The sequence below is a fragment of the Muscardinus avellanarius genome (assembly GCF_963383645.1).
Source record: "Muscardinus avellanarius genome assembly, chromosome: 10".
Lineage (NCBI taxonomy): Eukaryota > Metazoa > Chordata > Mammalia > Rodentia > Gliridae > Muscardinus > Muscardinus avellanarius.
This window is the reverse complement of record NC_137796.1, coordinates 66,000,855-66,018,895: the sequence shown is the minus strand read 5'-3', so window position 1 is coordinate 66,018,895 and position 18,041 is coordinate 66,000,855. Positions and strand designations below refer to the sequence as shown.

Sequence of the window (18,041 nt, the reverse complement as noted above, 5' to 3'; positions counted from 1 at the left end):
TAGAGATGCACACAGAGATGGTGACAGCCACAGACACTGGCACCAAGAGGGGGCAGATGACAGACACCTACGGAAATGCAGAAACAAACACAGACTCCTGCAGAGTGAGAGACACACAGAGGCCCAGACAGAGAAGAGAGACGCAGACAGAAAAAGAGGACCCGAAACCAGAAGAGACCCAAGAAAGGCCGTGAAACAAAAACACAAAGATGGAGACCACAAGGGACTGACACCAGGAGGCATGGGGGGGGGGGGCGGTGAGGAAGCCCGCCCTCCCAGATCCCGCCAGCCCCCAGCTCAAGGTCATGGCTTAGCTGGAAAGGAGGGATGCAGGATACCAAAAAAGATCAGTGTCAGATGGAGGTGGGGGTGTGTGGGGAGGGTGAGGTCTCACTAGCTTAATGGACACCCCATCCTCCCCCCCCCACCCCCCCCACACACACACACGCACCTGCTTCCCAGCTTTAGCGCCCTTGTCATCAGCGTGGAATTCTGGTGGCAGACAAAGGAATGGGGGTGGGGAGGGGCAGAGGGAGAGATGGACAGAGACAGGGGGAGATGGAGAAGTAGAGAAAGACACGCACAGTCCTCTGCAGATGGAAAGATGAGAGACAGAGGCCACAGAGAGTTTGAGAAAGAAGAAACGGTGGCCCAGAGAGACACAAAAAGAGGAAATGGAAAGATGGAAATAGGAAGTGTTCCTTAGAGCTCTTTTTGAAACTAAGGATTCTCCAAGGACCATCTGTGTTTCCTGCCTAGAGACTTCAAAGCACACTCTGCTGTATGCTACCAGAGAGCTTGGGGAGGGAGGGTGTCTGCTCCAGGGTGGCACTGATGGGGCGGGTGAGGGATTCTGGAGCAGCTTGGGGTTGCCTGGACCCTGAATTTGGAGCCAAGGGGGGCAGGGCAGCCTCAGGACTTGTGTTTGAGCACTGGAATTCTCTCCCCCTCCTCCAACCCCGGGGCGGGGCTGAGTGGCTAGCTATAAACTCCCAGGGATGAAGGGATGCGTCAGCCCCTCTGCAAGGCTCAGCCTACTGTCATCTGCGGACCCAGTGAACCCAGACTTAGGTAAAGGGGCTCTGCAGTCCTGGAGGGATCTTGTGGGATGGACAGGAGAAGGTTGGGGAACAGGGATAGAGATAGGATATGAAGATGGGGGTCTGGAAATTTGGGAGGCTCAAACGTTAGGGAGGCTGGGGAGAGTATCAGGATATATGGGTGAGAGAATCTGAGGGTCCTTCCTTAGGACTGAAAAGGTCTCAGAGTCCAGGGAAATCTCAGAAGTCAGGGATATTTGGACCTGGAGGTCAAACAGTCCAGGTATCAGGATATGGGGACTCTAAGAATATCAGAATTAGAGTTTCAGAATCTGAAGTCTTATGGTCAGAAGTGTTGATGGTATTAGGATTCCGGGTGTCAAGCCCTGGACCTCTGAACATGCCTATCAAGGTCTTTTGGGGGAAGGTCTCGTAACTGGAGCTTTCTTTCTTTCTTTCTTTTCTTTTCTTTCCTTTCCTTTTCCTTTTTTATGGTACTGGGGGTGGAACCCAGGGGCTTTCTACCTCTGGGCTATACTCCCAGACCTATTTTATACTTTATTTGGAAACAGGGTCTCACTAAGTTGCTGAGAGCCTCACTCAGTAGCTGAAGCTGGCTTCGAACCCGTGCCATCCTCCTGTCTCAGCCTCCCAAGAGCTGGGATTACAAGTGTGCGCCACCACGCCTGGCATAACTGGAGGTTTCTGAATCTAGGTGTCAGGAACCAGGGGTTTCAGGATGTCAGCCCTCACATAGACTATCATGGATGGGATATCTCAGAATCTGGAGAGATAAGAACTGGCTGGTTTCAGAGAGGAGGGCTCAGAATTTGTGGGTATTAGGATTTGAGGTCTCTTAATATGAGCACCGCGGGGCATGGAGGATCATAGAAGTGAGGGGTTTAAGTACTTAAGGGTCAGAATGAGGTCTGGGGACAGGCTGCTCTTGATGGCACCCACCTCTCCATGGCAGTGGGAGAAGGTGATCAGAGAAGACAGATGGGAGAAATTCAGCCAGGGGGAGGGGCGACTGACTGTGCCAGGACCCCCCTTCCCCAACCCCTTCTTAGGAAATGTCCTCTGTTCCACTCTAGATGACATCCCCTGAAATAGCACTAGGGGTGGGGCAGCTATTGTCTTCGGGCCACTGTGCCTTCTCCAATACCTCCAAATCCCCCTGGATCAGGTTCCCATGGACCTGTCACAAGACAAAAGAAGACAGCTGTGTCTGTGTGTGGAGGGGTAAGGAAGGAGTGGGAGCAAGTCTGCAGCCTTGGTGCTGTACTGGGCCCCAGCTCCAGGACCCCAACCTCCTGCTCAGAGCCAGGGGTCCAGACCTCAGCCCTCCTCCTCACACCCAGGGGTCCAGGCCCAGTCCTCCTCCCTTAGGCCCTGGAGTCCAGGCCCAGCCTTCCCCCTTGAACCCCACCCCATTTGACCTCTTGGGTCCTTAGGTCACACCAGGATGTCGGACACTGAAGAGGACTATGAGGAGTGAGTAATGCTGGCGGGAGGGGAGGGGCAGGCTCCCCACCCCAGATGCCTAACTCTCCACTCTCCCCCTTTCCCCGGTCGCGCCGGGTCCCCAGGGAGCTGGCAGAAGGTGAGCAGAGCTTGGCCTGGCCTGGTGTGGGGACAGCGGGCACCCCCTATTGGAGGGAGGAGGCATGGCACCCGGGTGGGGAACGGCCCCGGGGGCCCCGGGGACCCCAGGCCCGTCCGCGCGGGGGCCTTCCCGGAGCGACCTCCGCACCGCGGGTGGAGGCCGCCTGTGCCCTCTGCAGCCGAGGCAGCGTCGCCCAGCGCACCAGACCCCCAGCGCGGGTCGCCCCTGTCCCTGAGCTCCTAACGCCTGTCTGGCCCGTCCCCTTGCAGAAGAGGAAGCCGAGGAGGAGGAGGAAGGTGAGGCCGGGCAGCAGGGACGCGCGGTGGCTGCGGCGGGGAGGGCTCCGCGTCCTTGCGGGCTCTGACCGCTGTCCCCCCTCTCTCCCTCCCGCTGGGCGTGCTGTCCCCTCCCGCCCCCTTCGCTTCTCCCCTCCCCTCCCAGCCCCCGAGGAGCCGGAGCCGGTGGCAGAGCGAGGTAACCGCGGCTGCTTCGCTTCCCGAGGCCGATCTGGGCCGGGGTCCCCCCCTCCGACGTCCTCCGGCAGTCCTCCACCGTCATCCTCGCGACCCCAACCCGCCGGCTCGGCCCTTTAAGCCCCGAGGGCCCCCGCGCCCTCTGGCGGCCGTGAAGGGAAATGGCCTTGCGTGGATTTAACCCTTTCCCTTCCTTAAAGGGACCGACAGGCAAGCCTTCACCCGAGCTCCGAGAGCGCCCACCCAAGGGTTGGATGTTTGCGGAGAGGGCCGGCTTCGTGCCCCTCCTCTTCGCCCTCGATCCTGCCTGTTATCTCTCTCCCCATATACATTCAAAGGTTGGGGTCAGCCGGGCGTGGTGGTGCACGCTTGTAATCCCCGCGCTTGGGAGGCTGAGACAGGAGGATTGTGCAGGTTCGAAGCCAGCCTCAGCTGGTTTAAGAGACCCTGTCTCCAAATAAAATATAAAATAGGTCTAGGATTATAGCCCGGAGGTAGAAGGCCCCTGGGTTCCATTCCCAGTACCAAACAAACAAACAAAGCCAGCCTCAGCTACTTAGTGAGGCTCTCGGCAACTTAGTGAGATCCTGTTTCCAAATACTTATAAAATAGGCCTGGGAGTATAGCCCGGAGGTTAAAAAAAAAAAAAAAAGCCCCTGGGTTTCACCCATAGTACCATAGTACCACACACACAAAAAAAAAGTTGGGGTCTGAACTTTAGGACTGTAGTAGGAATGGGATGTCTCAAATGGGGTAGTAGTGGGGGACAGAACTCTTGGGGGTCTCTGAGTGGGGAACAGGATTGGAATGCTCGCCACTGCTGGGTCTTGATGGAGGAGGGCAGGAGCTCTGGGCATATAAACAGAGGTGGGTGTGAGGATTTGAGCTCTTGGGTTTCCAGAAGCGGGGGTGAGGTCCCCACACAGGTGCTGAATGTATATCTGTTGCGTGTGAACCTCTCCCTCCTTTACACCCACCCTGACTTCCTTCTTCCTCTTCTCCTCCTGTGTCCCTCTCCCACCACTGGACTCTAGGGTCTTTCACCAGGCTCCTGGGACCTGAGGTTTGAGGGAGGGGTTCATCTTCCTCCAGCCTCTAAACTTGCTAATTATCTCTTTGTATCTCCCATTGCCACCAGCAGAAGAGCGCCCCAAACCAAGGTGAGATCCTCTAAGGTGGGGTGGGGTCACAATCACATCCTAAATATTCTCTCACCTCTGGTGATGGGGTGGGAGAAAAGCAGAGGCAGAGATAGAAGTAAAGGAGACAGCCGTCGGCCATTTCTTCCTTCTGCCCACCTTCAGGGGGCACACTTCACCACCCTGTTAGTGGAACAGGGCCAGATAGAGTGTGGGAGCCCAGGCACCAGAGGAGCCCAGGAGGGGAGCACTGGGCAGTCAAGGAAGGCTCCCAGGGGAGGTGATGCCAGAGTCTTGATGGATGAGGACTTTGCCAGCTGATGGAGGTAGAAGGACATGTCAGGCAATGGAAACTGCGTGGTGTCTGCAAAGTTGAGTGTTTGGATACAAACCAGTGCAGGGAACAGGGACAGACACCAGTTCATGTGATGATGAGGATTCTTTTTTTTTTTAATTTTATGTTTTATGTTTTATTTTTTGCGGGTCTGGGGATGGAACCCAGGAGCATTTGACCTCCGAGCTACACCCCCTGCCCTATTTTTTATTCTTTATTTTGAAACCGGGTCTCACTGAGTTGCAGAGGGCCTCACTAAGTAGCTGAGGTTGTCCATGAACCATGATCCTCCAGGTCTCAGCCTCCCCAATGCTGGGATTACAAGCGTGTGCCACCATGCCCGGCTTGATGAGGAGGATTCTAAGCTAGGCAGACCGGCATGGGCTGTGGGAGCTTAGGAGGTGACACTGGGAACTAGGCATGGAGACGCAAAGAGTCAGCAATCCAAGCATGGAAAGAACTAGAAGCAGAAATTCCCCGAGCCTGGATGAACAGTGATGCTAATTTCTCTTCTTTTCTTTTTTTAACTTTTTTATTTTTGGTACTGGGAATTGAACCCAGAGCTAGGGATATAGCTGGAAGATAAAACGCCCCTGGGTTTATTTCCCAGTACAAAAGAAAAAAAAAAGAAAAATTATGCTCAAGCAGGTAAAATTAATTGTCATAGCATATTTATTTGACCTGATAGCTCCACGATGTTCTCGTGTATAAAACATTGGTGCTGGGTATGGTGGTGCATACCTGGTACTCCTAGTACTTGGGAGGCTGAGACAGGAAGTTTAAGATCAGCCTTAAGCAACTTAGCAAGACTCTTAGCAGCATAGTGAAGCCCTGTTTCAAAGACAGAAACAAAAAATAAAAAAGATTGAGGGTGTATCTTGGAGATAGAATGTCCTTGGGTTCCATCCTCAGCAGCAAAAAACAAAACAAATAAAAACAACAAAGCTGGGTGTGTTGGCCCACACTTGAAATCCCAGTACTTGGGAGGCAGAGACTGGAGGATCATGGATGGGTTCACGGAGAGTCTCAGCTAGTTAGTGAGGCCCTCTGAAACTTAGTGAGATCCTGTTTCAAATAGAGCCAGGCATGGTGGTCCACACTTGTAATCCCTGCATTCGGGAGGCTGAGACAGGAGGATCAGGGTTCGAGGACAGCCTCAGCTACTTAGTGAGGCCCTCCACAATTCAGTGAGACCCTGTTTCAAAATAAAGAATAAAGCTGGGCGTGGTGACGTGCACTTGTAATCCTCGCACTTGGGAGGCTGAGACAGGAGGATCGCACGGGTTCGAAGCCAGCCTCAGCTACTTAGTGAGGCTTTCAGCAACTTAGCGAGACCCTGTTTCCAAATAAAATATTAAAAAAAAGGTCTGGGAGTATAGCCCAGAGGTAGAAAGCCTCTGGGTTTCACCCCAAGTACTACTACTACTACTACTACTACTACTAATAATAATAATAATAATAATAATAATAAATAAAAAATAGAAAAGAAAAGAAAAAAAAAGACCACTAATGACAACAAAACAGAAAAAGCATCATTGGTGAGCTATTTCAATTATTTATTTGTGCCAAGTCCTTGGGATCCAATGCCTATATTTCATTGTGTCCCATCATTGTGGACTGGCCACATTTAGGATGCTCAGGAGCTTCAGGCGGCCTGCAGCTGTGACACAGGCCAACCCTTGGGTCAGGGAGGCTGGCCTTCTCATGGCCTGGTCCCCCTCTGTCCCCGCAGCCGTCCGGTGGTGCCTCCTCTGATCCCCCCAAAGATCCCAGAAGGGGAGCGTGTGGACTTCGATGTAAGTAACAGATGCTGCATCCGCAGCACAGTTGCTGGTCCCCACCTGTCCTGTGGGATTAGGAAAGGCGCCCCTGCCCTCTTGCTTTGGAATCCCGAGTTCTGACAGCTGCAGCTTCGGGGCGCGACGCGTTGCTGCCATCTGCTGGGGATCATCACCCTAAACTAGGTGCTGGAGGGCTGGACCCTGACCCTAGGCGGAGGTCTTCTCTGAGGGTCAACGGGCTGTGTGTGTGTGTGTGTGTGTGTGTGTGTGTGTGTGTGTGTGTGCCCTGCAGGACATCCACCGAAAGCGAATGGAGAAAGACCTGCTGGAGTTGCAGACGCTCATCGACGTGCATTTTGAGCAGCGGAAGAAAGAGGAAGAGGAGCTCATTGCGCTGAAAGACCGAATTGTGAGTCAGAGGAGCCCCCAGATTCCTCTCACTCTGAGCCTCTCTTTCGGGTGTTGGGAGATTTGGAAAACCATTCCCCTTCAGTCTAGCACCGAGGCTGAGACTTCGAGGAAGGACGCACGTCGATGGTCAAGCAAACCTGCGCAGCTCCGCTCTTGACACGCTCGGGGAGGGATGGCTGGGCAGCGGTTCTCTGCAGCCCCTCATCCTCTCGTGTCTCCCCCTCCCCAGGAGCGACGCCGCGCGGAGAGAGCCGAGCAGCAGCGCTTCAGAACCGAGAAGGAGCGTGAGCGGCAGGCCAAGCTGGCGGTGGGTGCCCCCTCCCCTGGGAGACCGTGTCACCTCTTCTGACTCTGAGAACGTTCCCACGATAATATTATTTAAGGATGTTTCTGTTGGAAGGGACAGAAACTCCCGCCATATACATAGAATTGGATTCAGCAGAAAGGGAGAAAATGGGAGAGGGTACCGAGGATTTAACTCAGGGACATTCTAGCTCTGAGCTACACTCCTGGCCCATTTATTTATTTATTTATTTATTTATTTATTTATTTATTTATTTATATTTTTCATTTATTTTAATTTTTTTTTTTTGTGGTACTAGGGGTGGAACCCAGAGGCTTTCTACCTCCGGCCTATACTCCTAGACCTATTTTATATTTTATTTGGAAACAGGGTCTCACTTAAGTTGCTGAGAGCCTCACTAAGTAGCTGAGGTTGGCTTCGAACCTGTGTGATCCTCCTGTCTCAGCCTCCCAATGCTGGGATTACAAGCATGGGCCATCACATCTGGCTGTTTATTTATTTAATGGAACTCGGGACATTCTACCACTAAGCTACACTCCCAGCCCTATTTTTACATGCTTGCTTATTTATTTATTTATTTATTTATTTATTTATTTATTTAATGGTATTGGGGATGGAAACCAGGGGTATTCTACTTCCAAGCTACGCCTCCAGCCCTATTTCTTTTATTCTTTATTTTGAAACAGGGTCTTACTGAGTTTCAAAGGGCCTGGCTAAGTAGTAGCTGAGGCTGTCCACAAACCACGATCCTCCGGTCTCAGCCTCCTAAATGCTGGGATTACAAGGTGTGCCACCACGCCCAGCTTTTATATTTTTATTTTGAAGCAGGGTCTCATTAGATTGGTGAAGGTCTCACTACTTGTTGAGGGCTGTCCATGTACCTGTGATCCTCCTGTCTCAGCCTCCCAAGTACTAGGATTACAGGTATGTGCCACCACCCATGGCTTTTATTTTTCCTTTTGAAACAGGGTCTTGCTAAGTGGCTCACTGGCCTTGAACCCATGATCTTCCTGTCTCAGCTCCCAAGTCCTGGGATTACATGTCTGGGCCACCATGCCCCACTTCACCTATATTTTAATATCTTCTGGGAGGATATTGAGGCTTTGGAGGAGAGGCACTTGAAGGGGTCACACAGTGAGGCCTGGCAGAGCAGGCAGGGCCTCCTGCATTTTGCCAATACTGATATTTCAGGTGCCCTCAGGGTTGTGGCTCTGATGGATCCCTTCCCGGTCCCAACTTCACCCAGCGCAGAGCAGGGCTTCCCACCCCTCCCAGGGCCCTCCTTCCTCAGTCCTGGAAGAGAGACCACGACTAAACCCCTCCATGCCCACAGGAAGAAAAGATGCGGAAGGAGGAGGAGGAGGCCAAGAAGCGAGCAGAAGATGATGCCAAAAAGAAGAAGGTTCTCTCCAACATGGGGGCCCATTTTGGGGGATACCTGGTCAAGGTAACTTAGACCTGTAGGAGCCTGGGGTCTACTTCCCAAGGAAGAGGATGGGGCCTGGACCCCTGGGTGTGAAGGAGGAGGACTGGGCCTTGAACTCCTGGGTCTGAAGGAGGGGGGCTGGACCTGGACCCCTAGGTCTGAGGGAGGAGGGCTGGGCCTGAACCCCTAGGTCTGAGGGAGCAGGAAGGCTGGGCCTGGACTCCTGTGTCTGAGAGAGGAGGACTGGACCTGGACCCCTAGGTCTGAGGGATGAGGGCTGGGCCTGGACTCCTGGGTCGGAGGGAGGAGGGCTGGGCCTGGACCCCTAGGTCTGAGGGAGCAGGAGGGCTGGGTCTGGACCCTGGATCTGAAGGAGGAGGATGGGTCCTGGATTCCTCCATCCAGATGAGTGGTGGTGGGAGTGGAGACCCCAATGTCCTCGTGTCAGAGGAGGCCTAAGGATCCACTCCCCATCTCCGCACCTCAGGCAGAACAGAAGCGGGGGAAGAGGCAGACTGGCCGAGAGACCAAACAGCGGATCCTGTCTGAGCGTAAAAAACCTTTGGACATCGACTACCTGGGGGAAGAACAGCTCCGGTAGGTGGCTAGAAGTGGGGGCAGGGTGTGAGAGAGGAGGCTCTTCAGGAGCAGGCAGGTGATGCTCTGAATCTGAGCTCTGGTGATTTGTCACTTAAGGCGAGTGTTCCCTCTCTGGCCTCTTGCTGCCACCCTGTGGAACATGTTGTAGACACAGGACCTGCTTTAGTGGTGCACACTTATAATCCCAGTACTTGGGAGGCTGAGACAGGAGGATCGCAGGTTTGCAGCAAACCTCATCTACTTAGTGAGGCCCTCCACAACTTAGTTAGACTCTGTTTCAAAATAAACAATAAATAAAATATAGGGCAGGGGTGTAGCTCAGAGGTAGAATGTCCCTGAGTCCAATCCTCAGTACCCACAAACAAACAAACAAACAAACAAACAAACAAATGAATTATAAAAGGGGGAATTAGCCATTTTTCCAATAGTTTTATTTCTGGGGTTTTTTTGTTTGTTTGTTTGTTTGTTTTTATTTTTGGTACTGTGCATGAAACCCAGGAGCCTTCTAGCTTGGAGCTTCACCCCTAGACCTATTTTATTTTTGAAACAAGGGCCTAAGCTGTTGATGCTGGCAGCAAACCTGCGATCCTCCTGTCTCAGCCTCCCAATCACTGGGATTACAAGCGTGCACCACCACGCCCAGCTGTGTGTGTGTGTGTGTGTGTGTGTGTGTGTGTGTGTGTGTTTTGCGGGTCTGGGGCTGCAACCCAGAGGCATTCGACCTCCAAGCTACAGCCCCTGCCCTATTTTTTATTTTGAAACTGGGTCTCACTGAGTTGCAGAGGGTCTCACTAAATAGCTGAGACTGTCCGAGAACCGCAATCCTCCGGGTCTCAGCCTCCCGAATGCTGGGATTACACCGGGTACTGGGGGTGGAACCAGGGGCTTTTCTACCTCCGGGCTATACTTCCAGATCTATTTTATACTTTATTTGGAAACAGGGCTACTAAGTTGCTGAGAGCCTCACTAAGTATCTGAGGCTGGCTTTGAACCGGTGTGATCTTCCTGTCTCAGCCTCCCAAGCGCTGGGATTACAAGTGTGCGCCACCACACCTGGCGCTATTTGTGGGGTGTTTGTTTGTTTGTTTGTTTTTGGTGGTACTGGGGTTCCTGGAAGCCCTTCTACCTCTGGGCCACATTCCCACGGGCTACACTCCCAGACCTATTTTTTTAAATACTTTTTTATGTGGAAACAGGGTCTCTTAAGCCAGCGTGGCTGGCTTCGAACCTGCGCGATCCTCCTGTCTCTGCCTCCGAAGCGCGGGGATTACAAGCGTGCGCCACCGCCCAGCGCTATTTGTGTTTTTAAGGAAGGAACCAGGATTGTGAAGAAAGTCACTTGGCCATGGTCATAGATCAGAGAATGGCGGAACTAGGATTGGAACCAGGGCTTTTTGACTCTAGGTCCTGGGCTTTCCATTCTGGATGTAGAGAAAGGGAGCCCAGATTCAAAGACCCTTGGATTCCAATATTAACAAAATAGTGCCAACAACGTGGAACCCAGGGTCTCTGTGTGGCTCTGCACAGTTCCCTCAGCCTCGCTGAGCCCTAGCCCCTCCTCATGTCTTCATGCTTGGGGAGTAGCCGGGCTCCCTTCCATCACAGCCCTCCTGCCCCACCAGGGAGAAGGCGCAGGAGCTACTGAACTGGATCCACCAGCTGGAGTCCGAGAAATTCGACCTAATGGAGAAGCTCAAGCAGCAGAAATACGAGGTGGGGGCCGCTTCTTTAGGAGGCCGGGCTGGGACAGCGAGGGCGGGCATGGCAGGGTAGGGCGGGGTGGGCGCTGGTCCTCACAGCAGCCGCAGCCTCTCCCTCTTGCCCGCCCCAGATCAACGTGCTGTACAACCGCATCAGCCACGCCCAGAAGTTGTAAGTGTAGCCCCACCCACCCTCCGCTGGCCCCGCCCCACCGACTCCGCCCTCCCCGCCCCGCCCCGCTGGCCCAGCTGACTCCGCCCCTCTGCTGGCTCCGCCCTCCCTGACTCTTGCGCCTCCCCCTGGCTCTCTCTCTCCCATCCCCTTTTTTTGCTTTTGTCCCTTGCTCTGGGAGACACTCATTTTCTGTCCTTCTGTCTCTGCTGTCTGTCATTCTCGGTCCTTTTTCTATGTCCTTCTAATCTGTGGTTCTCACGGAGGGAAGGGCGGCGGGGTGGGGGGGAATTGGCAGAGATCTTGATGCCCCCAGGACATCTGGCAACTTTGGGACCTTTTTGGTTGTCACTGATGGAGGGGAGTTTCTGGAATAGAGGGGGTGGAGCCTCCTGGGAGGTTGCCCAATACCCTATAGTACACCTGCTTGGGCATCCTGACTTCACCCAGAAACATCAGTTCCCATATGGCCACCAACCACCCACCCCAGTCCCTCAATCCCAAACAAAAGATACCCAAGGCCTTTGCTCACCTCTTCCTCTGGGTGGGGTGGGGTGGGCGCATTGCTTGCTGGATTTCCTGAATTGAGGGCCTGACGCCCATCTCACAAGTTGGAGAGCACCCCCCTCCTGATACCACTTCCTCCTCTCACAGCCGCAAAGGGGCAGGGAAGGGCCGAGTTGGAGGCCGCTGGAAGTGAGGACCTCAGGACCCAGGACAGTGGCCGGCCTTGAGGCTCAGGGGAACTGTGGGGGAGGGTGTCCCCTTGTGGCTTAAAATAAACTCTCCCCCTGGAGGCACCTGCCAAGTCCTCTGGTGTGTTTATTGATGTACAGCCGGCCACTCAAGGCCAATCAACTTCTTATAGACAAGTAGCTCTTGCTGGGGAGAGTCACCAGTGATCATTAGAATGAAGTGTCCAGTTGAGGCTTCACACGCGGCTGCTAGCATGGAACATTGTGCAGCTACTTTGAAAAACAGTCCGGCAGCTGCTCTGACAGTGAAACAGAAGCCAGGCATGCTGGCGTACACCTGCAATCCCAGTCCAGAAGGATCACAGGTTTGAAACCAGCCTCAGCAACTTAGTGAGACCGCAAAGTATCAAAACCATAAATAAATTTTAAAAGGCTGGAGAGCCGGGCATGGTGGCTCACGTTTGTAATCCCAGCATTCGGGAGGCTGAGACTGGAAGATCACCGTTCATGGACAGCCTCAGCTACATAGTGAGGCCCTCTGCAACTCAGTGAGACCCGGTTTCAAAATAAAGAATAAAAAATAGAGCAGGCAGGAGGTGTAGCCTGGAGGTTGAATGCTCCTGGGTTCTACCCCCAGACCTGCAAAAAAAAAAAAAAAAAAAAAGTTGAAGGTGGGTTGAAGGTAGTAAAATGACCCTGGATCCAATCTCTAGTAGCAATAATAACAAGAGAAAGAAAGAAAGAAAGAAAGAAAGAAAGAAAGAAAGAAAGAAAGAAAGAAAGCTGCTATAAATAGCAATGTATAAGTTCTTGTATGAGAGAATGTTTTCAGTTTCCTGGGACATGTACTTAGGGGACAAATTGCCTGGTCATCTGGTGGCTATTTCATTTATTTATTTATTTTTTGTGGTACTGGGGATTGGACCCAGGGGGCATTCTACCTCCGAGCTACACCCCCAGCCCTATTTTTTATTCTTTATTTGGAAACAGGGCTTCACTAAGTTGTAGAGGCCCTCACTAAACAGCCGAGGCTGGCCACGAACCTAGTATCCTCCCATCTCATTCTCCCAAATGCTGGGATTACAGGCATGTGCCACCAGTCCTATAGTGTTTCATATTGTCTTCTTTCCTCCTCCTCCTCCTCCTCCTCCTCCTCCTCCTCCTCCTCCTCCTCCTCCTCCTCCTCTTCCTCCTCCTCCTTTTGATATTGGGGATTGGTACTATATCTCCTGTTGCAGGGGATAGGTTGGGGGGGGAAAGGTGTGTGGTGTGAAATAATCCCCCCACCACCACCAGACACACAGAGACAAACAGAAAAACCGTGGATTCTTGTCCTAAGCTAAGAATAAGTATTCATTGCTTGGACAGCTGCTGCAGATTTAAAGAAGTTTATTAAAAAGATAGAAATATAGAGATAGTTACGGCCCTGTGCCGGAGCGAGGCACAGGGGGGCAATTCAAATGAAAATGCCAAAGAACTCCAGTTTACTGAGTTTTTATCCTGTTTAAGTCCAGCAGGTCCCTTTGATTTTTGGAGATCATGTTACACCTTATCGCCAGCCCCTGCTCTGCTTCTGTTATCTCTCCAGCTGGGTTTATGGCCTAAAAGGGGGAAACATCTCTATCTTCAAACACAGGCCCAGATTTATGGCCGGAGGGGGAGGCATCTCTGTCTTTAAACACAGGCTTTTACATTTCGTCTTCTCCTCCAAAAGGTGTTAAATTGTTCTTAGGAATGCAAGGACATGTTAGCTAACCCTGGCTTTCTTAGTAAAGAAGATATGTTTGAAGGTTGGACATCTTTCCCAGGATTGATACATTAATACTTTTTGAACTCTCTTCCCAATACCAGTACATCTCCCACTTCCCCTTTTTTGCAGGGTCTCCCTAAGTTGCTGAGGCTGACCTCAAACCTTTGATCCTCCTTTCTCGACCTTCCAAGTACTGGAATTACAGGTGTGTACAGGAACTGTGCACCAAAACTTTCTTACATTTAAACTGTTTCTTTGTGAAAATAACCTCTTTTTTTTTTTTTTTTTTTGGTACTGGTATTCTGTCTCTGAGCTATACCCCCAGCACTATTGTTTTGTTTTGTTTTCTTACTTTGTTTTCTTTATTTATTACAGTATTAGGGATTGAATCCAGGGCCATTCTACCTCTGAGCTATATCCCCAGATCAATTTTATTTCTTTTGATTTTTTCTTTCTTTTCTTTTCCTTTTTTTTTGGGGGGGGTGCTCAGGATTGAACCCAGGGGCATTGGAATTCTGAGTTTTACATCCCCAGCCATATATATATATATATATATATATATATATATATATATATATATAATTTTTTTTTGCAGTACTGGAGATAAAACCCAGGGGCGTTCTACCTCTGAGCTATACTCCCAGCCCTATTTTCTTATTCTTTATTTTGAAACAGAGTCTCACTGAGTTGCAAAGGGCCTCACTCACTAAGTAGTAGCTGAGGCTGTCTGCAAACGTGATTCTTCTGTCTCACCTCCCAAATGCTGGGATTAAAAGCATGCGCCCAGCATGTTGAAACAAGGTCTCATTAAATTTCTGAGGCTAGCAGTGAACCTGTGATCCTCCTGTTTCAGCCACCTAAGTACCTGGATTAAAGTTGTGTGCCACCATGCCTGGCTTTGCAAGTAACTTTAAGGAGAATTTTATTTTTTTTTATGCTACTAGGAATTGAATATAAGGGTGTTCTACCTCTGAGCTATACCCCCCAGTCCTACTTTATTATTTATTTTGAAACAAGGTTCTCACTAAGTTGCAAAGGGCCTTGTGTTGCTGAGGGTGGCCAAGTACATGGATTATGAATCCATGCCACCACACCCAGCTAAGGAGATTATTATTATTATTATTATTATTATTATTATTAGTGGTGGTACTGGGATTCCTGGAAGCCCTTCTATCTCCGGGCTACACTCCCAGGCCTATTTTATATATTTTTTATTTGGAAACAGGGTGTCTTAAACCAGCGCGGCTGGCTTCGAACCTGCATCATCCTCCTGTCTCCACCTCCCAAGCGCGGGGATTACAAGCGTGTGCCACCATGCCTGGCAACTAAGGAGAATTTTAAAATAGCAGATTAAACTGGACATGGTGGCACCGTCCTGTAGGCCCAGTACTTGGGAGGCTGAGATAAGTGGATAAAAGATTTGAGTACAAGGTTCAAAGCCAGCCTCAGCTTAGTGAGGCTCTCAGCAACTTAGTGAGACCCTAATTCCAAATAAAATATTTAAAAAATAGATCTGGGAGTGTATCCTGGAGGTAGAAAGCCCCTAGGTTTCATCCCCAGTAATACACACACACACACACACACACACACACACACACACAAAAGATTTGAGGACAGCTTCAGGAACCTAGTGAGACTCTCAACAACCCTATTGAGACCCTTTTTCAAAATAAAAAATAAAAATAAAAGAAAACTGGGTGTGGTGGTGCATGCTTGTAATCCCAGCATTTGGGAGGCTGAGACAGGAGGATTATAGTTTGAGAACAGCCTCAGCTACTACTTAATGATGCCCTTTGCAATTCAGTTAGACCCTATTTTAAAATAAAGAATAATAATTAGGGCTGGGGGCAAAGCTTGGAGGTAGAACACCCCTGGGTTCCACCCCCAGTACCACAAAAAAAGAATAAATAAATAAATAAATAAATAAATAAATAAATAAGGGCTTGGGGTGTAGCTTGGAGATAGAATGTCCCTGGGTTCAATCACCAGTATCCCAGTATCCAAAATAACAGCAAAAATAAAGTAACAGATTAGAACTGTCTTATAATAGCCTTCTCTCTGTCTCCCCACTGGATTGCGTGGAATAAGAATGTTACTTTGGTGGACATTCTCCATTCACCTTATCTGAACCATCTTTATTATGCAGACTAGTGTTTGCCTTTCTGCCAACCCGGAAAGAGGGAACATTTTCTTCTTATCTTTCTAAGGTTATTTTCTCCAACAGTGAGGAGGGCCCGGCAGTTCCAAGGTTAAGCATCAAAATTCCACCCTTAGTGTGAGAGAAGACAGCAGTCCTGAGAAGTGAAAAAAAACTTCACCACTGAAAACAAAAGAACAGAAGGGTTTATCAAGTGGGGTGTGAAAGCCCGGTGTGATGGCCCACGCCTGTAATCCCAGTATTTAGGAGGCTGAGACAGGAAGATCACAGATTCGCAGGGAGCCTCAACAACTAGTGAGGCCCTCTACAACTTAATGAGACCCTATTTCAAAATAAAGAATAAACAAATCAAACTGAGTTGGAGCTCAGAGATAGAATGCCTCTGGGTTCAATCCCCAGTACCACAAAAAAGGGGGGGGGGCTGGGTGTGTAGCTCAGTAGAATGCTCCTGAGTTCATTTCCTGGTGTCACATACACACAAGAAAAGTGGGATATGAAGGTGAATGTCCATGGCTAATATTGGCTGTATGCTGGCTAGTTCATGCACACCATTTCTATAGCTCCAGAAAGCAAAGAGACTATCACAGGTCACAGAGCCAAGAAGTAGGTAGAGACAGGATTCAAACCCAAGACTGTGAAAACCAGAGCTGCACTTCCAAACCATTGTAGTAGATTAGGAATTTCAAATTAGAAGTTAGTCTAAATCTAGCCGGGCGTGGTGGCGCACGCTTGTAATTCCCGCGCTTGGGAGGCTGAGACGGGAGGATCGCACAGGTTCGAAGCCAGCCTCAGCTACTTAGTGAGGCTCTCAGCAACTTAGTGAGACCCTGTTCTCCAAATAAAGTATAAAATAGGTCTGGGAGTATAGCCCGGAGGTAGAAAGCCTCTGGGTTCCACCCCCAGTACCACCAAAAAAAAAAAAAAAAGAAAGAAAAAAGTTAGTCTAAATCTAGCAGTCAGTATAAGGATTACTAATAAAGCTGTGGTGAGAGCTTGTCCCAGTCCAGTGGGTCGGTTGACTGGATAACCCAAATTGTTTCCTGAAGATAAACAATCACAATCATGAAAGGGCTCAATTTCCTATGATGTCCTGATGTTTCCCATGACCTGGGGAACCCGTTCATTCAAAAATATTACCTAGCGGGGCATGGTGGCGCATGCTTGTAATCCCAACTTTCGGGAGACTGAGACCGGAGGATCATGGTTCAAGGACAGCCTCAGCTACTTAGTGAGGGCCTCTGCAACTTAGTGAGACCTGTGTTAAAATAAAGAATAAAAAAATAGGGCAGGGGGTGTAGCTCAGAGGTCAAATGTCCCTGGGTTCCATCCCTAGACCCGCAAAAACAAAACAAAACAAAACCCCCACAAAAGTATTACCTAGATCCGGTGTGGTGGCACATGCCTATAATCCCTGACCTGGGGAGGCTGAGACAGGAGGAGAGCAGGTTCCAGATCAATCTCAAAAAATTAGACTATCAGCAACCTACCAAAATCCTGCTTCATTTTGTTTTCTTTCTTATTTTTGGTTGGTACTAGGAATTGAATTTAGGGACATTCTACCTCTGAGCTACATCCCCAGCCCTATATTATTTTTATTTGGAAACAGGATCTTACTAGGTTGATGAGAGTCTCACTACTTGCTAAGGCTGTCTTCAAACCCGTGCTCTTTCTGCCCTAACCTCTCAAATATTGGGTTTACAGGTGTGTTGCACCACAATCAGCTAAAACCCTGTTTCAAAACCAAAAAATAAAAGGGCCAAGGGTATGGCTCAGAGGTAGAAAGAACCTGGATTGAATCCAGTAAAGTGCGTGCGCGCGCGCGCGCACACACACACACACACACACACACACACACACACACCATCATGGACTCTCAGGCTCAGTTGTCGACATTGAGAATAAGTAGTGCATACAGAAAACAAAAATCCTTCTCTCAAGAAGTTTTTTTTTTTTTTTCTAGTCGAAAGGGACAGATAAAAACAAAAAACAAAGCCGGGAGTGGTGGTGCACTCTTATAATCCCAGTATTTAGGAGGCTGACATGTAGGATTGCTGGTTCAAGGCCAGCTTCAGCTACTTAATAAGACTCTCCTTAATTTAGTGACACCCTGTCTCAAAATAAGAAATACAAAATAAGACTTGGGGTGTAGTTAGGAGGTAGATGCCCTTGTGTTCAATTTCCAGTACCGCAAAAAAAAAAAAGTTACATAGTAAATGGAAAATTGATAAGATGTACGGAAAAAGTACTATTATTACTATTTTTGGTACTGGCGATGGAACCTGGGGGCATTCTACCTCCCAACCATACTCCCCACTCTTTTTCATTTTGAAACGGTCTTGTTAAATTGTTGAGGCTGGCCTCGAATCTGTGAACCTCCTGTCTCAGTTAAAGTATTACTTCTGCCCTTGTCAGTCAAATCCCAACCAGCGCCTAGATCCCTGGGCTTAGTTAT

General features: G+C 49.9%; 1 protein-coding gene across 1 annotated transcript; it reads left to right on the top strand.

The window, feature by feature from the left end:
• Positions 1-8,430: 8,430 nt before the first annotated feature.
• TNNT1 (troponin T1, slow skeletal type) lies at positions 8,431-11,686 on the top strand (the record flags this gene model as incomplete). The annotated part of the gene is made up of 5 exons (XM_080704532.1): positions 8,431-8,535; positions 9,002-9,111; positions 10,737-10,827; positions 10,946-10,986; positions 11,641-11,686. 5 exons carry the CDS (start codon positions 8,431-8,433, stop codon positions 11,684-11,686), a joined length of 393 nt encoding a protein of 130 aa, XP_080560658.1.
• Positions 11,687-18,041: the final 6,355 nt, after the last annotated feature.